General features: G+C 42.5%; 1 protein-coding gene across 2 annotated transcripts; it reads right to left on the bottom strand.

The window, feature by feature from the left end:
- Positions 1-316: 316 nt before the first annotated feature.
- Positions 317-19,852, bottom strand: ASMT (acetylserotonin O-methyltransferase). Of its 2 annotated transcripts, XM_080375366.1 has the most exons (8): positions 8,693-19,852; positions 6,733-6,907; positions 5,393-5,522; positions 4,488-4,556; positions 3,845-3,963; positions 2,950-3,090; positions 1,544-1,666; positions 317-908 (listed from the first exon to the last, which is right to left on the bottom strand). In XM_080375366.1, the coding sequence occupies exons 1-8, from the start codon at positions 8,762-8,764 to the stop codon at positions 697-699; spliced, it is 1,041 nt and encodes a 346-aa protein (XP_080231492.1). In that variant the 5' UTR covers positions 8,765-19,852; the 3' UTR covers positions 317-696. The 2 variants fall into 2 exon arrangements, with proteins under 2 accessions (XP_080231492.1, XP_080231493.1); XM_080375367.1 differs by lacking the exon at positions 2,950-3,090.
- Between the last annotated feature and the right edge of the window lie 27 nt (positions 19,853-19,879).

The following is a 19,879-nucleotide window of genomic DNA, read 5'->3' as shown; positions in this document are numbered from 1 at the left end:
TATGCAATAAGGACTTCCCCAGTGCATAACTGAATGACTTGGCTGCATCATTCTCCTTCTCAGCTGTCATGTCAGTTCCCACTCTGTAAAGAGCATCCCTTGGGCTTAAGCCAGTCATCAAGCTACAAAATTACTTTTCATAACTTAAATCAAAATCTAGAGGAAATAAAAGATTAGTATCATTTTTCATGCCAGACTCCTCAAAGCTCATACAGGATTTCTCCTTTAACTCTGAAAACACTAACTACAAGAAGGTATAATTTTGTCTGTTTATACTAAATCAGTTCCCCAGGAATAAAAATACAAGTAACAGAGCTCAGAATAGGGATCAGTTTTATTTTGCAGGAGTTCAAGTACAAATTCAGCTTTGCTTTTCTCAGATACAGTGTTACAATTGGAAAGAATTAAAAAATCTGAAGCAGTCACACTGCATACTTCTTTTGTGGTTTTTTTTTTCTGAGCAACAGGTAATTTCTTTCTCTCCCTTCCAGATCCAAAGGCAAGCCCTAGTCAGGCTGCCAGATTCACAATCCATGTACACTCAATATCTATCATCAGTGATTCTCCTGACAGTGGATTAGCTTACAAAAAGACTGGCTGCCTTAACTAAAAGCTAAGTTGATGATTCTTCCCTAAGAAGAGAATATCACAGTTCTTCACTTATTTTGTCTTGTTAGGTACATAAAAGAGATACTATTATTTCCTTCCTAAAACAGCATCATAGAGTTTTCCAGTCCGCTTGACCTGAATCTCTCCGAAGCCAGCTGCCTCGAGGAGCTTGCTGTACTCGGCTGCTGTTCGCTCTTTTCCTTCAGTCTGGACCAACATATTCATCGAATACAGTTGGGTTTCTAAAGGCCCGCTTTTATCTTCATTCAGAAGCGATTCAACTAGCAGCACCCCACCGCCTGGTTTGAATAAAGAGAAAGAAAACACACACTGAGCTCTGAGAAGACAACATATTTTTCAGCTGAGTTGTTAGAACCTAACCTTTAGTTTCAGGAAGAAGCAGCCTCTATGTTAAGTCATATGTCAGCATCACAGAAGACAACGGAAGAGCAAAAACATCAGAGCATGCCTCTGCTTGGCTATGTAGGTGCTGACGTACCAGGGCTGAAGGGTACGCTATGGCTGGGATGGAAATTCCCATTTTCCCCAGCTGAAATCTGCAGGACCATACTGATTTTGTTGAGAACCTGGCTCTCGACAGAGTGATTTCAAAGCTTGAGGGTTAATGTGACGCTTAACGGGATTTTTACTATGAGGTATACACCTATCTAAAGAATACCCCAAATTCCAAATCCTTACACCAAAGTGTTTTGAAATAAGAGTCCCAGTAGAGGAGGAGACTGAAACTGGAAGCCAGATAAAGAGAACTTGGACCAAACCTTGTTCGGCTCAGTTGCACAATGCTGGCTTAGGAAAGCAAAAGACTAAACGAAGAAACACCTGCAGAGAAACTGTGTCACTGAGAATCAGGACTGGCGTGCTTCACATTACTGGTAGGTGAGACTCTCTCTGCTTCTCAAGAGCTCGCACCTACCAGGTTTGCAAGCATTGTAGACTTTTGCCAGCAGTTGCCTGCATTTGTCATCATCCCAATCATGCAGTATCTTGGATAAAATATACAGTTCAGCTTCTGGAATTGAATCGTTAAAGAAGTCTCCTGTTAAAGCAAGAATACATGTATTACACAAACCTCCCAAAACACAGAGGGCTGAGTTAAGCAAATACATTCAGTTCTGTTCAGTTCTAAAGACTGTGGGCTTGCCATGTCCAAAACACACATCAGACAGCACAGAATTACCAGGTAAAAGTCCTCTGTGGCACTGCATAGGGAATTTTGTACTTGTTCAGTCTCAAGGAGGTCTGAAATGTTTAAAAGCTGCAACTCATCTGAAACACCCTTTGATGCATGGGAAAATATTTGAGTCTAAGTTCTCTCCAATGACAGGAATTCAGATTCATAAAGCATTAGAAAGAGTAGACAGTTTCTCACTCTTTCTGTAATGGAAAAAAAACCCAAAGAATTTTCCTTTATCTAAACAAATTTTCAAAGACCTTCAGTAACCACAGCACTACATCATAAATGAATAAGGAAAAAATACACATCTCTCACCTCCTAGCACTAGCTTCATCACCATATCTCTTGTTCAGTACCTCATGTACTACATTTGGATTTTTCTCTCTGCATCTTATCTTGTTATTTCCACCCTCATTTCTTTGTGCCACTGGCACACGTAACATTTCCTGTGTTTCCCCATCTTTGTTTTTACATACTCCTTTCCTTCCTTCAAGGCTGCTTTCCTCTTTTACCTTCAAAGGAAGATTAAGTCATTCCAACATCCTGAAAGCTTTTGTAAACGTAAAAAATTGGATCTCCCTACACTCATTTTCAGCATAGATTGTGCAAAGACCATGTAAGATCTACATAATGGGCAAGAGGAATATGGGCTAGCTCACCCACATTCAAAGCCTGGAATATCTTAGGACTTGAAAGTCAACCAGTTGTGACCAGAGAAGGAAAACACCTTCTCTGAGCAGGCCTGGCATCCCACGCATCAGCCAGGAGGTCTGCACAGAAGAAAAGGGAGTGTTAGGAAGATTTACAACATCACATGGCAGTTTTTCAAAATTGCAGGAATTTTGTTGTTGAAATACCCTTGTTCTGAAGAAATCAAATAGTTCTGTTCAGGAGTAAAGAGCTTCTGGGTTGCTGAATAACTGAGTCATGTCTCTGATAGAAGGCAGCTGTGGTTGCACAGCAGGGAGAGACTGTTTGTAGCAATGAGCCGCAGACCTGGGCTGGGGAGGCAGACTGCAGTCTGGGACACTCTGCCCACAAAAGGGGCAGCTGGAGATCTGAGCCACCAGTAGGGCACCTCTGAGCACAGAAAAAGGGCTCAGGAGCAACAGCTCTGACAACAGTACACCGCTGTCCACACCTACCTTCATGGAAAGCGATCTGACACTCCTCAGGGGGAACAAACTGCTCCTTGGCCACTCGCACAACTTTTGGCAGGTCATAAATTGTGACCGTGGAATTTGGGTACAAAGAAACACACTCCCGGGCCAAAGCTCCTCCACCTCCTTTGGGGAGAGCAAACAAAATTCAGTGCTGACACAAAACCAACCTGTTCAGCAACACCCTCATGAAGCAGGCAATGGTGCATTCAGCTGCATGGAAGCTGGCAAAGTACACGTGCTCCCCACTGTTGTTGAAAGGGAAGAGGAGGGACAGCAGAGGCCACTGTCTCCATTTGCTCTGCAGAAAGCTCCAGGACCCCCAGCACAGAGGTCAGCCCCAGCCCTTACAGCACTTATGCCCCCCCTCAGCCAGACCCAGCTGTGGATTCTGGAGGGTGGGAAATGAAAAACAGAGCCACTGAACCAGGCACTGGGGAAGTCATTGATGGAGCCTGCGAGGGAGCCTGACCCATCCCATGAATTCTGGCAGCACTCTGCAGTGCTGGGACAGCAGGGCAAGAGGCTGCAGACAGTCTCTCAATCTAGTGACGCCAACTGAAGGGCAGGAGGGAAGGAGTCTGGCACCAGAAGAGAGTATTAAGCAAGGCAGGAGTAAATGCCAAGCCTGCCACGTACACAAGGGGATGGGCCACAACTAAGATTCTGTAAAGAAGAGCATCCAGCTTCCTAATGCTCGCACCACTCTCATATTTCTCTTTTTAAACCAACCAGATTAGTAAAATGCTCCCTTTATTGCCGAGATATGTCTTGCTTTCCATCATTTTGCCCATCATATAACATATGAATTATTTTTCTTTCAGAGCTTGTAAAAGATGACAGTTCAGAGGCTTGTTAAAGAAGATATACTAATGCTCACCTCCCAGGTCATAGATTTGCGTGAAAGAGGAAAGGTCAAATGCAGCAAGAACATCTCTGCCACATATACTCCATACTGAGTTCTGGCCAGCCATGAATTTCAGCATTTCTTCTTCTGATCTAGTAACACAAAGACACAGGCACATAGAAAAGGCAACTTACAATATCCTCGGTGATTCCTATCATACAACTGTTATTACAAGTTTTAGCTTAAACACTAATCTCTGCTTTTATTGACACAGAATACATTCTCCTTGCATATAAACCTACCTTGAGTCTTATTGTAGCAGAAGGGTACAGCTATGCATTCATGCATTTAAATAGGGAATTAAGACTAGTGAAGTCTAACAGTGTATTATGCTGGTAATTCTGAAGCTTCCAAGGCATTTTTGTTTCCTCCAACTACCGTTGCCTCTGTGCCAGAGACCTGTGATATGTTTTTCAGAATAGGAAATTATGTAATTCTATTCAAAATGTCAGACAGTGTCCCAGTAATGGATATTGTTGGGAAAGGTAAATGCTGCATGATGGTTCTGAGTGAGATTCTCACATCATCATTATTATGGCTCAAGACAATTAAATAAAAACATTAATTTTATCTACAATAATAATAATAATATTTCCATAAATATACTAATGATTACCTGTACATTGCTCCAAAAGGGTCTTTGGATGAAATTCCAAAAGCTCTTTCATATTGGTTTTTTCCTTCTCTAAAACAGCAACCAAAAAAATCATGATTGTGGATTTCTTTTTCTTTTACCCCAAACACACATCGGGGCTGTAGTTGCAGCTAGTTCATCACTGTGGAAGGTGCTCAACTTTGCACAGAACACATGACAGCCTGTTTGTAATGGCTGTAGAGGCACGCCCATTTGCCACCCCCCCACCCTCCAAAACATGCTGATACATTTCTCAACCTTTCACAAAAATGAGTGGTTCTTTTCAAGGCCAGGTTGCATGAGGTTTTGAGCAACATGGTCTAGTGGAAGGTGTCCCTGCCCACAGCAGGGGGGTTGAATCACATGATCTTTAAGGTCCCTCCCAACCCAAACCATTCTGTGATTTAGGGGAACACCTCAAATAAATGTATGAGACTGGTGCAATCATCACCACCAGACACATCATGTTTGATCATCAGTTGCACGGATTGGAACAAGCGAGACTCCAGCCCCACATTAAACTACTCCTATACACCTTTGCAACAGAAGTATCCTTAGTGTTCATTACTCATCATTTACTTTGATGCCTCCTCAAATAAGAGGCACCGTAACAATCAAGTGCTTTCCTGAAGGTCAAACACATAGAAATCTGATTCCTAGATCTCTACCATCAGAATGAAAAAGAAAAGAAGAATAGACACAAATGGAAAACAAGAAAAAACAAGAACACATATTGGCTGTGCTAACAGCCAAAATGATCTGTTGGGTTTTCTTTCCAAAAACCAGTCAGCCTCTTCATCGTGCTTTCCCCCAGAAACACACCACTCAGAGCAGCAACACAGATGGCACAAAGCAGTCTGCAACAGACAACGCACAACACTCCTTACCTCACAGCATCAGCCAGGTAGTGCCAGCACAAGTAGACTGTATTGGAGTAATACATGATAATATGATACTGAGACTTGGGACTTGATTTTGTAAGGTAGATGTTAGAAATTTCTGTGTTTCTGTAGAGGGCTAAAGGGTGAAATAAATATATTTACTAACATGTATGATATACCACCTTGCCAAGTCTATTGTATTGCATGGTATTTATCACTGGAAGATGTCTTATATGATCAAAGATACAACCACATTGCTTCTATAATCAATCTTTCCACTGCAACGAGCAGTGGGTGAGGGCTGCTGAAATGTGTGTTCCCCCATTCAGTGTGAGTAAACATTACCTACCTACATTTACTCCGGCCCCCAACATTTCTTTCAAGAAGAGCAAAAGGAATGCTTTATGAGTGTTATAATTTCCCTATAGGCTTCTGCTACCAGAGGAAGCTTTTGGTATGCTCTATTTAAATGAGAACCCCTTGCAGACATGGGGTATTTTTCAGTCAACAAGGTCAGCAAGTGGGAGACAAGTCCTCAAAGCAGCATGCCAACCACACTTATACTCTCTCAGTTCACTAGAGCAGGACCTTCTGCAGACAGATGAACGCCTAAAGGACTCAGAAATATCCCCCACTTCCTCTGACGCATCTGCAGTGGCATTGCTCACCCACAGGACTGGCATACAAAAGGAATATAAAAGATAGATCCTGCTCGCCCTAAACTCATTGGACAGCTACTCCAAGTCCTAAAGCAGAGGAAGGCAGCACAAGCCAAAGCAGGGGACACAACTTGTTAGACTCTGGCTAGTCCTGACGAGCTGTCTGATGGCTACAGATCCCTTCTGACCATGTGGACTCAACATCTCTGATGCAAGGGCAAACTTACGCCACCTCTCAGTTCAGATTAGCAACCTAACAAAATACTTCACATGGTGGTAAAACCCCAAAGAAAACCAAAATGTGTTTTTAAATCATGTTGTTGCCCATCCACCCTGGCATTTGGTTTCAAGGTTTAAAATTGTGCCCACATGTCAGAGTTTTCTTAAGACCAGCCCTGCAGAGACCCTGAATATCTCCTCCAAGGTCACCTGAGGTTCTTGCACAAAAAAAGTTTAGGGATATAGAGCCTCTCACCTGGGTTTTACGTTACACCTTTAAACATACTGACATTTGTTGCTTCTCTTTCAGCTGAAGAGGGGATAGCATCCCCAAGTGATTCTCCCCTCCTTCCAGCTATGGTAACTGGCCTAACTAGATATCACCTCTCCCCACATATTTTTCCTCACTTTTAAAATCTTCAAAGGTTGAAGTATTTTAGTTTCTCCCCCTTCTTCTGCCTTTATTACCTCCTTCTTGTGTCAGCTCTACTGCCAAAAGCTTCAGTCCCACACAGGCATCCAGCAGTCTTTCCATCCCCGTGGTGCTGGTACCCAAGCGTGTGGCAATGGCATCTGAAGACAGAGGCTCTCCTGACTCCAGCAGCAGATCAAACACCCCCAACTCACAGGCAGTGAAGATAACCTGGGGTTAAGGGAGTGAGGGATCAGGTGAAAGCATCAAGACCTACTACATTTCTAAGGTTTCTTTGTTGGAGAAAAAACACATATAATAATACCTCTTTCATGTAAAATTGTATTTCATATAAACAAGTCTAATGATTAAACTGAAATTTCTCTGAACACTTATAATACCATGCAGTGCTTGTAGTGCACCTTTTTTCATTTCTTCTCCTTTTCTGGCAAAGCCAGCCAATGTTTTTGGATCACAAAGGTTCACATTTAGAAGCCAGGATTAGGGTATGAATCTTCCTGGATCTTCCTTAGTTTCAGAGCACGTTCTCACAGTCTCTCTTGCTTTTTGCCAGAGAGCACAAAGGCAAGACTGCGTGGTGGTGAGTTTTTCTGTTGGTTTTGTTCCTTAACTGAGGATCTAATGCATGCTCCAGTGAACCCTGGAGACTCTACTGTGGCTTACAGCAGCGGGAAATATCCCCACTCTATGGATCCTATTTTCAGGGACTGATGTGGATGACTACAGTGGTCTCCCTGAGGCAGGGAGGCTCCTCTCAGCCAAAAGGACTGCCTCTTTCAGACCAACAGAATTGCCCTGTCTTTTCATAGAGGTGTGTCACATCTCCAGGAACAGCCCTCAATTTTCAGACAGACATATATAACTTCCTTCTCTAGCTGTACACAGTCAAGTTTATAGGTCTTAGCCTATTTCTCTGGCCACACAAACACTCCTAAAACAGTAACAAATGCATCAGCTCAATTGACTGCCTGTATCTACAATGATTTCATAAAGTCCATGGGAAACTCCTCAGTAAGAACATGATTTAACCAAAGTTGAGATCACTCCTTAGATACACAGTACCAGTGTTAATCTGGAAAGCATTGGGCACTCCTCTTTCTCACCAAGCAAAATGATTTTTCATTATCCATTTTTCATCTCTTTACTGTCAGCTCTACCTTTCAGGAGCCTTAGGATGCAGCAGTATTTGAACAACCCAAACAGCATTCATTCCATTACCATGTTGGCCAGATGTGCAACAAGGGACAATAGGAAAGGTAACTAAATAGTAAATGAGCAAAAAGTCACCACAGCACTGGATATTGTACTTTTATGCCCATGTGCTTATACACACATAAAGGCAAATAACATAAGCAAATAATAAATAAGGAAAGTGAAACAACTAGTTCTACCTTTGTGCCTTAATCAAATGCTGTTGGGAAAAAGCAGTTGTTATACCAGACTCTTTCACCTGAAAAGAGGCAATACACAGAAGTTCTCAAGCTCAGCTGTCTGAATAACACATACAGACAAACCACGGGAGAGGGAAGAAAATTATTTGAGAAGATATTTGAAAAATCTTGTTCTTTGCATGGCTTCACAGGGAGGGAAAAAGGCAATTCAAGCCAGCCCTCTGTTTCCCAAATTCAAAAAAATGAAAAGCAGAAAGAAATCCCATCACCAAAGGAACCTTCTACATTGAGGCAGTCAGACAGCAAGCCCTCAGATATAAATACCTGTGTTTTTTATAAAGCCTCATGCAGAGTCAAGGTCTTCTCATCCAAGCCCCCAAAGGTCAGAAAGGTCTCAATAAATGCTAAGTTTACCCTGAGGGGTCAAATCCCTTTCAAATTTTTTTCTTTGCAAATTTCCTTCTTGCTTAGGTAAGCCAACAGGATTCTTTCATATGAGATAATTTTAATTCCAAAGATTTATATTCAGGACCTAAAGTGAGATCCTTGAGTATTACTCTGCACACTTTTAGACATCTGTCCAAGACTGAGCAATATTTCTTACCTTGGAGACTAAGAATCCACTGTTGTATTGCAAGATGGTTTTAGGGTAGTCAAGGTCTTCGGTGGAACTCATTTTCTTTCTGGACTGAGGCACAGACTCTCTGGGCCTCTTAATTTAAATAAGCTTCTTTCCACCAGGCACAGGGTACACCAGCTGATCCACTTAATCTTATTGCTTCTGAGAAACACACCGGTTACAAAACGTGTCAGCTCAGTTGTACGGCTTCAGTGGGGTTTTCTGCCAGGTTCAGCTCTTTCTTTGGCTCTTCTATCATCAGGCACAAGGCTAAAGAAGCAGTGTGGATTAAAGCTTGTATTGTCAGTTCAGCAGTCAGTTAACATGCTGGTGCTTCAGAAGCACTTGAAAGCTTGTAACAAGTAAATCAGAAGTCAGTACAGAACAGCACCAAGAACCTGAACTCTGTGCGATGCACCAAAGTTCATAAACCAAAGCGGAGTCCTAACTGGGGCTTGTTCAAAAGCAGCTCTGCTCCATCAGGCTGGCTTTTTGATGCTGGAGGATTGCCCAAGAAGAGAAATCGTTACTTATGTTAGTCAACACAATGAGGAAAGACAATTTGATAACCGAATTCTTCAAGTGAAATATGGACATTCACAGGGCTTTAAGAGTGAAGGAATATCAGCTCAGCTCAAAGTGGTCATCAAAGCTGGGATGTCCTATGGCACTAATTCCACTCACCTCTTACTCAAGTGTATGCACAGCACTTACCTCCACCATGCTGAAACAGAGACTTGTTCAGCCTCTGGCTCCAAGTCACGTATCCAGGGCCTCAGACTTTACCCATGCAAGAAAAATAACTGGCATAACTACCACATAGCAGGCAGGAGCTGCTGAGGAAATAATCTGAGAGCAGAGGCCACACAAGATGCTGAAGGCAAAGAAAGCATCCCACCATATTCTGTGCCTGGAATAATTTCCATGCAGGTGTGTAAAACTTTGGTGTGCTTCCCTGGCCTGATTTGCAAGCCATGCCCATGGAAAAGCTAAAAGAAACAGAGGGGTGTAGCCAGAGGGGAGCTGAAACTTGCTGTGATGGGCACAGGTCCAGGTGACCTTGGGGCTGGCAGTAGGGTACGCCCCATGCCTTGGTGCTGAAGCAGTCAGTGCATAGAGAAGCTGTAAGGTCTGTTTGTTGTGCTGCCTTGTTGCAGTGACTGGTTTGCTCTGACAATGATCATTCAGGTGAAGTCTACAAAGAATTAAATCTAGTCTCGTTCCTTTTCCATATTATGCAGGTCCCCCCACATACCAGCTTAGAATGCAGTGCGTTTCATAGCAGCACTACAGAAGGGGTGTCTACTTGTGCTTTGCCATGTTTTGGCAGAGCAGGGTGCTGAGGGATGACAAAATGTTCTACATTTTCCGGCTGGCTGCCGCAGTCTCCCTCCCCTTCTGTGCAAAACTAACCAGGGGCATGCAGAAAGTTCTTGGGAAGAAACGATGAAATGACTGCCAAGTACCAGGTGTGTCATGGATTTCAGCTTCACACATACACCACGCTACCTTATAGGTCTTTCATCAGATAATTAAAACCCTGGATTGTTCTCCTGAAGCCCCTCTGCCCCACTGTCCATCGCTCCAGCTTGTAAATGCCGGCCATCTTGCCCATCTTGCATCTTGGGGCACATGCTCCGCTCTCAGGTGAGAAAAGACCTTTTCCATCAAGGAGAAACTCACAGTTCTTATATCACACACTTGGGGACCCTTCAGGCAACATTAAATGAGACCTGACTTAGGTAATACTGTGATGGCAAAATGTTACAAAATAGCATTTTTCCAGTGATAGCTTTCTCCATGCTTCAGAGATTCAGTTAATGCGCAAAACTTGAGCAATACAGTGATCCATGTGCAGCTCAACATTTTGTGTACATTAGCGTGGTGTATGTTTAAAGACTGCACTTCACAGCTTTGTCCCAACACACTTTAATGCTCTCTTCCTTTCCTAGGAAGTAGGCTTGTATTTATATGCTGCTGCCACGGTTAGCTCTGGCGCTCCTCTTTTGAACCTCTGCCTCATTTTAGAAGAAACAGGCCGGTATAAAGTTTTCCATATATTCCTTCTGACCATTTTGTGGATGCAGTGAATCTTTCCCAGCTGAAAGGTTCCACTGTATAGTCCTTCTCTGAATCTGTATTTTCCATTCAGATCCTTACATTTCAGCCAAAATATGTTGTATTTCTTTTAGCCAGTAGTTAAATAGCAGCCTGCTTTAACAGTTAAGTTATTAAAGTTAGCTAAGCAGATATCACAGTTATCAGCCTTTTTTTCCCCTCTGTACACAACTCAGAAGCAGTACCTGCTCCCCAGGTCCTAACACCACAGGGTCTCCTGTTAGCAGCACACTAGGTCTGAACACACAAAAGTTAGAGCAATCACCAAACTGCAGAAGCACTTAGACATCCTCATCCTGGCCAATACAGCCTGTAAATATGGTGCTATTGTCTTGCTACTGCACTGGACTTCAGTGTTCATTACAGGTTAGACACTAATATTCTGTTTATTTTGTACTGTGGAGGCTGGAGATAACAACACACCTCTCTGCCAGAGTGACTGTGTATCTGTACAGCTTGCATTTAAGAAGACACCATTTCTCTGAAGGAAGAGCCTGGACAACAGGCTTCAAGAACACAGCTACGTTCATAACAGCCATCTTCGCCTGCAATCCTCACCTTAAGGAGAGTGCACGAGCTCAGCTTCGCATTAGGGACTTCTGCCTGCAGATTCACCGTTGGCGAGTCTGCAGAGTTCATTCACTTGCCCAAACCTATACCCACTGTTAGTAAACACACTACAGCTTTTTCAGTTCCTCACATCCATTCTAAAGACTGTTCTATGGGAAAAGAAAGCTCAAAACCTTCTCACTAAGTCTCCATCCATATGGAAAACCAGGTCAACCTCTTTTCCTCAAAAGCTCTCTCTCTCTCCTCCGGTTAAAATAAATAAATTGTACATAAATATCACTAGCCAAAGATAAACAGTTAGCCAAAAGATTAGAAAGGTGTAGGAAAATAAAAATATTTCTCTGCTAAAGGCCAGTTCTGCCTGCCTGCCTGCTACTGACACACAAATTGATGCAATTTTGTCCAAGAATAAAGATTTCCCATCCCTGGGATCATAACAGCTATTTAGATCCGGGCCATCAGCCGCACTGGAAGCAAATGCTCTCCACACTGAAGTATGCATTTGTCTTCCATTGAGCTAAACAGAAGAACCCTAGGGAGGGCAAGCTGCTGCTCACCAGCTTACAGGCCACTTTCCTCAAATGACTCAGATGTAGATTGGTAATCAGATATTACAGTGACATTTAGTACAGCTGCATTAAATATTCTTGAGTACAAAAATGCTCAATCCTTGAATCTCGTAGTTTTGACTATGTAACGGTTAGTTATGTGCACGACTATAGACTAGCATATCCTAACGGGCCATAAATCTACTGAAGGCAAAGTTATCAGGTACAAGAGGCTCTGGTAATAAAATGACCATACAGTTAATTAAACCCACTTGAAGTACTTTTTCAATTCCAATTAAATCTGTCTGTTGAGGACACCAGATGTAATCATCTAATGGGATTACTGCTGGCAGCGAGATGTAGGGGAGAAGGGTTGCAGATAACCCGCACCAGACTGATGCAAAGCCACACAGTCTGTTGCTGTTTCCAAGTAAATTGTTAGCCAGGCTTAAAGTCTAAGCTCCTTTTAAGCTATCAATGCATTCATGAAGATGAAATTACAATGTCTTGCTTTCTCTGAAAAACCCGTCAAGGTTTATGTCATAATGCTTAGACCATGTGCAGGCTAAAGCTGTTACTTTACCTCCACAGTTCTATTTTGGTGATGAATTTTTCTTTGGCTGAATTTTGACTCGCTACAGACAAATACTACACAAAAAATAATTACATCATCATCTTTGCATAACATTTGAAAGTAAAAAATTCTCTATGAACTAAGCAGATTCAGTAAAATTAATGTCTGCCAGTGAGAAATGGCAGATGACACTACTTCAACACATGCAACCTTCCATATAAGCAAAAAGTACAAGTCTCAAGGGTCTGACTACAATAATCAGTTTCAGTAATGCCAGCATGGCAACAACTGTGCCTTGGTATCGTTACTAAGCCTCTAAGCATGCCCAACTTATATCAAATGGCACAAAAGTGCACTATGTTAGTTTGTGGGCCCCACACTTTTTTTTTAAGAATCCTAAAAAGCCAAGATACCCAGTATCATACTTTCTTCTTTGAAACAGAATATCCAGTTTTAACAAAATGCTTGTTTTTCTTCTTTGTAGCTTCTTCTCACGTTTTACAATAGATGCATTTCCTTAGTAACATCCCTATTGCTTCTGACAGTTTTTGACACCAACTGATTATATTTTTTTCCTGTTTACATCACATATACTACTGGCAGACATTTGGAGTAGGCAGGAAATACAGTATACACCGCTCATTCTCTAAGCAAACCTGCCCTCCTCCTCAGTTTTCCTTGTAGTAAAAACTCTGACTGAGAGTGTCTTTTAAAGTCCACCATAAGCAACCCAGCATTGTTCTGGCCTGCAAATAATCTCTCAACAAATAATTCAAACAAATAGTCATTGAGATCTGTCAGAGGAATGTCCCAGCAGACAAGAGGCATAGATAGTCTCCCTGAGGACAGACAGGTTCACTAGTGAAACATGGCAGAGGCTGAAACTTAAAAGAGAAAGATGCAAGGCAACAAAGATGGACAGCAGCTGAGGCAGGCTCCCATGTCAGAAATTACTTGATTCCATGTCAGAAATATACTGTCAAGTATCACAAAGGCAATCTGTGGACCCGCAACTGTTTTGCCCATTTCACACTTGTTAATCTGATAATCCTCCTCTCCATTTCTTCAAAAGAGAGAGCTTCAGAAAGAAGTGTTCCCATGGCTTTGCATGAGCAAGCACCCCTGAAGTCCTTTTCCCTGGTCGCTCACCTCAAATATTTTTTACAGCCTTACACTGTTTGCAAGTTTGAGCTGGGGTAAAGTTAATTTTCTTCGTAGTAGTTAGTACGGGGCTACGTTTTGGATTTTTGCTGGAAACAGTGTTGATAACACAGGGATGTTTTAGTTATTGCTGAGCAGCGCTCACACAGTCAAAAACTTTTCTGCTTCTCACCCCACCCCACCCGTGAGTAGGCTGGGGGTGCACAAGGAGTTGGAGTGATGGAGCCCGGCTTTCCTGGAGATGGCTGAACACCTGCCTGCTGATGGGCAGCACTGAATTAATTCTTAGTTTTACTTTGCTTGTGTGCATGGCTTTTGCTTTACCTATGAAACTGTCTTTATCTCAGCCCACAGGTTTTCTGCCCTTTACCCTTCTGATTCTCTCCCCCATCCCACCAGCAGAGAGTGAGCGAGCAGCTGAGCAGAGCTTGACTGTCTGTTGGGGTTAAGCCACGGCAGGTGCAGTGAGCAGAAGAGACTTTGCCAGCCCTTCCCTTTTCCAGTTAGTTAGAAGGTTAGACACCACTGGGCAATTCCTCAGGGCGCTTACAGACGTGTCTGGGATCTTTTGCAGAATTGCAGGGAAGACCTGATCTGAGAGTGATCAGTTCTTGTGCAGACGCTTCCTTGGCAGGTTGAGACTGCTATCTGGGAGTGACTGTGGTGTTACCACACATTATCCCTCTCTGTTGTCCTACAAATTGTCTCGTTTCAAGGACAGCACTCCTGGGCAATCCATCCAGAGCAGGTAGAGCTCACTTCCCAGGTGCCACAGTGCACAAGCTATTAGATTAGATATCAATTAGAAAAGAATTCAGATCAGTTTTAGCCCTTCAAAAAGTTTTATAACCTACTATGGCAAAGCATACTTGAGCTAATGATGATATTTTTTTGTGAGGCAGCAGATTTATTCAGAGGATGCAGCATGTGAGGGAGAACCAGATCAAATTCATTTTCTGTGCTGTGGTTAAAGAAAGGATTGGGTTTAAAATGGTATGCACCAAGCCTCAAAGGCCTGGTATCAGATTAAATACAAAAAAAAAAAAAAAAAAAAAAAAAAAAAGAAGAGGTGCACTTCCTTTTAACAGTAATACGTACACACGTAGGAATGTAAGACACCAGAAGGACCCATTCCGCACACCCAGTTCTGAAGGATAACTGCAACGAGCTTGCTGCTTTATACAAATTCTGCAAATTTATTGCAAGGCAGCAAAAGATACATTCTGCAAACACATTCATTGGGCTGGGGAAGGACCAGATCAACAGAATGCAACATAAGCTTAATGAAATGAGTGTTATATCCAGATTATAAGCAAACTTCAAAGGCAGGATACGAGATCAAAACACAGGCAATACAAATATTTCCTCTTAATTAAAAAAAAAAAAAAAACAACAACCACCCAACCCTTAACTTGTACAGCAGTACAGCAGTCAATTTTGCTCACCCATTTATGAATTACGGCATCTGCCAAAGTCTGATACAAAATCTAACATCCCTACCTCTGCTATCAAACACGAGCAGCTGCAATAGTCTGTTACACAATCCTTTACATGCTCTGGAACCTCCCTAAAGCTGCAGTGTCCAGGTAGCACTGATCAGTGATCAATTCTCTATCAACATTTATAGCCTTGCAGTCCCTGGTGCAGTCCTGTGCTCATAATCTTGGAAGCCACTGCAAAAATTCTCATTTTCTCTAACAGCTTTCAAGATGATGCTTCCAGACAACGTATTTTTTTTTTAATATGCATACCTAATAATGCATATACCTTTTATTCTAGGTCATTGAATACATTACAAAGGTGGAGTCACTTAGAAAAACATGGGTATGGTCACAGCTTTGGTAACCACTTCTTACTAATACCAGTTCCAGCAACAAGACTCATACATGACCCAAATTACCACAGCAGGCAGTAAGCAGATGGAAAGCACCGCAACAATCATAGTGAAGGGCTGAGCCTTGGCCTTGCGGAGAAGCTGTAGTGCCTGTTGAATAAGCTGCTCCCCGAGTCACCCAGTGCAGGATGAGGCCAGCAGATAAAGAAGAAAAATTGCGGGCCAAAAGCCGGGTATGTGTAGGGGCTCATCAGCCCTCAGACAGAACCATGAGGAGACCTTCTTTAAGGATCAGAACAGGACTAAGTAGTAACACAGACCATAGCAACAGGAACTTGGCTTTCTTAGCCTTTCAAGGCTCATGTTCTTTCTTTGCTGAACAAGGGCTGCAGGAACACCCCTCCTGGCTGCCCATGCCAACAGCCACGGTGAGGCAATGTCACACGCAGGGACAGCAGGCACCAGCTCCTGCACGGCCCAGGAGGAAGCTGAAGCCCACCCGCTTCAGCTCAGACCTTGGTGTAAGCGGTCACTGATGAGCAGAGTCCCCATCCTCAAATGGCAAGAGGTCACACACTGCTTTGTGCCATTAGATGATTAATACACTTCTAAACCCACACATCCTCAAGAGCAAGGTGGTCTCCCCCTGGCTCAATCCCATCCTCCTGGCACCTCTATGAGGACAAAAGGGAGACATGGAGTTCTGCGGCAGTAATGTGAAGCTCTCCTGGAGCTGAGTGCAAGAAGAGAGGTGCATCCTCACAACTGAGAAAACTCTTCGCATCTCATTGTGTGACTCAAGACTCAAAAATGGAGGCAGAACACTGGAAGAAACCCTGTGCATTTCTTGGGACTCCGTAAGGCTCAGAGGTCTCTTCCACTGCTGCCAGGGCTTTCCAGCTGGCATGAATGCAGTTGCTGTACTGTTGAGTAACCTGACCTTGTATTTATACCACCCCAGTCCTACTCACCAAGGAAATTTTTCCACTACTGAAGGAAAAAAACCCCATACCAGTAAGGAATGAACCTGAACGTTTCCCAGCAACAAAAGCTGATCTTAAAGCAAGCTTAAAATTGACAGGTATGGCTGCCTGACACAGAGCAAGAAGTTGGGAGCTATTTGAGTTCCTGCAATGGCAATGGAATAGCTCCAGAGTTTGAAAGCAGGACAAAAAAAACCCCTAAGTCAAATGCATGGGTTAAGCTTAGCACTTGAAAGAGTGAATTGCACTGAAGTCTTCCATCATTTTCAAGGATTTCTTTCCTCATTTCTACCCTACGCCCCTGGGCCTGCCATGCATTTAGTCAGGATGAAAGCTGACATGCAGGCTTCAATTTTTCAAACAGTAGTCCAATGGAGAAGAAACAAAAACTTAAAACAGTCTTGCTAACCCAGATCCTTGGTGTTCTAATAAAAGCAGTGAATAAATATACATTCCTGCTTACAACCCAGGGGAACAAAGCCACCAAAACTAAACCAAACCCTGAATATTGAGAGACAAATTGAATAAGACACGTAACTTTCACATGATAAGACATACGCAACATGCAACTCATGACAAGCCTAGGCAACAAAAGTCAGGTTAGTACTGGTACACAATCCCAGCTGACCAGTTTCAGAAGTAAACAGGCGGATATTTTTGCAGATATTCTCATTGGGTTGGATTTCTAGCATGCTGTTAAGTGTCTGAAAGTAGAGGTAGCATAGTAGCTCAGTCAGAGTCTATCCATACTCAACCATACCAACATAAATGTTTCAGAAGTATTTATTAGTTTGGTATGTCTTTGATAAGTATTAGTTGCTAAATCCCAAACTCTTCAGTTTCCTTAACATTTTTATCACAGCCCATAACTGCAGTGTGATTTAAGCACTGTGAATTTAATAATTAAATAAGAACAGTAGTGTGGATTATTGGAACTCTTTCATTAATTCGACCAAACGTTGATCAACAAACTCTGAAGTCCATTTCAAAAGGACATTGGCTTAAGGCAGCTAAACCAGCAAAGGATAGATGTTAAATACTTATTTTTTCATATGAACTCAAGGTCACTCAACAGACATACACTGAAATGGAATAAAAAAGACCAACTAATTTTATCTGCTTTTAGACAGCTCCTGAGTCAACTCTTGCAAATCCAAGCAATCGGGTAAGATTTAAGTAATCAGCGTCACAACATTTTTCCAGAGTAGGGAAAAGTTATCACTAACTTTGGTACTTTGGCTTCTAGAAGCCATTGTAAAGCTGCTGGTAACCTAGGTTCTTTCACTTGAAACACCAAGACCCCTAAAAGTTACTTGATAGAAATGTACTGACTTAACAACCAATACAGAACAAAAAGCAATTGTTTACTATAAAAAATTGTATTATTTTAAGTTATTGCATCAGCAAGGTTTTTGCAGTAATACAAGCAGATACCTCAGCCATAATAAAAACCTGAATAAATGATATTGAGCATAGCCAATGTGGCCTTATTAGAAGATTACAGTTTCAATTCTTTCCAAGCTTCCTCACAGTTCAAAGCCCATCATCAATGAAGACCACAAGGCAAACTGATGCCCACACAGTCTTGGAGCAATGGCTACCTTGAAAAGACCAAAGCCCCCACTTTTATTGTTGAGCATGACGTCATACAGCACAGGATATCCCTTTGGTTGGCTGGGGTTAGGTGTCCAGTTGCGTCCCCTCCCCTCAGCCTACCCATTTGGGGAGAGGTGCGTGGTACACAAAATGGGAAACGGAGGTGGCCTTGACGCTGTGCAAGCACTGCTCTGCAACTGGTGTGTTAACAGCACTGTCAAAAATCCACAACACAGCACCATACTGGCAGCTACAAAGAAAGTTAACTCCATCACAGCCAGACCCAGTACAAGGACACACGATGCAATACCCATTTCACAGGATTCAGCACTGAAAAGATTTTGGCGAACCTTGATGCAAAACAGATACTTGAAGCAACAATATCACCAGGTGTTAGAATGGATAAAACTTTACACTGAGCAGTTACTGGGCAACTTCAGGTACTAGGAGTTCTAAGAGGTTTTGATTGGGTTCAGCTGGCCAACTGAAAAGAGGCCTTCTTCCACATTCCGCCTTCATTTTGGAAAGCAAGCATTTGCAAGTAGCTTCAAAGCACTTTCAGGCTTTTCTTCCTGAAGCTGCTGTGTAAAGAAAAAACGTAACACAAGCACTTTACGAGTTACTTTACGCTACTGCACTTTTAGAACATTGTATGAAAAGCCAGTGCTGGATATGGTGTTATGTTGAATGATTATCAAAGTCTGACAGCTGAACATCGTCCCCACAATTATCTTCTCTGGCCTCAGAAATTGCCCCAAACATCAGGGGAGCTTACGGAATTTAATCATTTCAGGGTGGGATGTGAAACCTGCTATTCGTGCCTTCTCCGGACCAAAAAACCTACCAAAACTGTGCTACCAAGCTCAGTCTTTTTTATTTCAAGTAACAATACCTGTTGGATTCTGCTAGTATGTCTCCAACACCTTTTGCTGATTGCCACTGCTTTAACTGCTTCCACCCTTGGCAATGACACTGCATTCATAGCTTGACGACTTCGCAGAAGTAGCATTATACACTAGCATTTCCCCAATTACTTATGTAATACATCAAGGCCCCGACCTGACATACCAATCCCAGTGAAAATCCACATTAGAAATATACTGCAGAGATACTAACAAGAATCTAATCCTGCGCTCAAAGACATCGGTGCTATTAGTTAAATTTCTCACGTAACTGCAGACAGAACACACTTTTTTAAAAAAAGGTGGTGTTACCATGGTCAGTGTGTCAGTATTTAAGAGCAGGCCAAGCCAAACTGCATGCATTTACGCACAGGTATCCCCACCAGCCTTATCACATACTTGCAACCAACATTAGATTGGATTTTAGCTAATTCATTACTAAAGATGAACTTACCTTCAGGCCTTTAACACTTTAACAAAGAAACAGAAAGCAACTGCTCAGAATTCAAGAGGCTGAAGGTGCTGAGATGATAAACCAGGCTAGCTCTCAGCCCCCAAGACAGTGGTGAAACTCACAAGAGAAGCCACAAAAACTTGAGAAGTAACATAATCAATTGGAGATCTTTAAAAACATAAATTGCCAGGAAAATAAAGGAATGTCTACCTTTTCTTTCTACAGCCAGTAACTACAAAGACTTGAGCAGCATGGTCTAGCAAGAAAAAAACAACCCTGCACTGATTCACTGAAAGCAATGCAGACAGTCAGCCAGGGATCCCGCTGAGCTGCAGCACCAATGTGCTCCTTATACACTCCAGGAAAGGGATTCACTTTGATTTGATGCATCAGTGTGAGGAAAATGGCATCTGAAGGCTGCAGATAAAAAGC

Source organism: Falco punctatus, assembly GCF_963210335.1.
Source record: "Falco punctatus genome assembly, chromosome: 2".
Classification (NCBI taxonomy): domain Eukaryota; kingdom Metazoa; phylum Chordata; class Aves; order Falconiformes; family Falconidae; genus Falco; species Falco punctatus.
The sequence above is the reverse complement of the archived record's forward strand: the minus strand, read 5'-3'. Positions and strand labels throughout refer to the sequence as shown.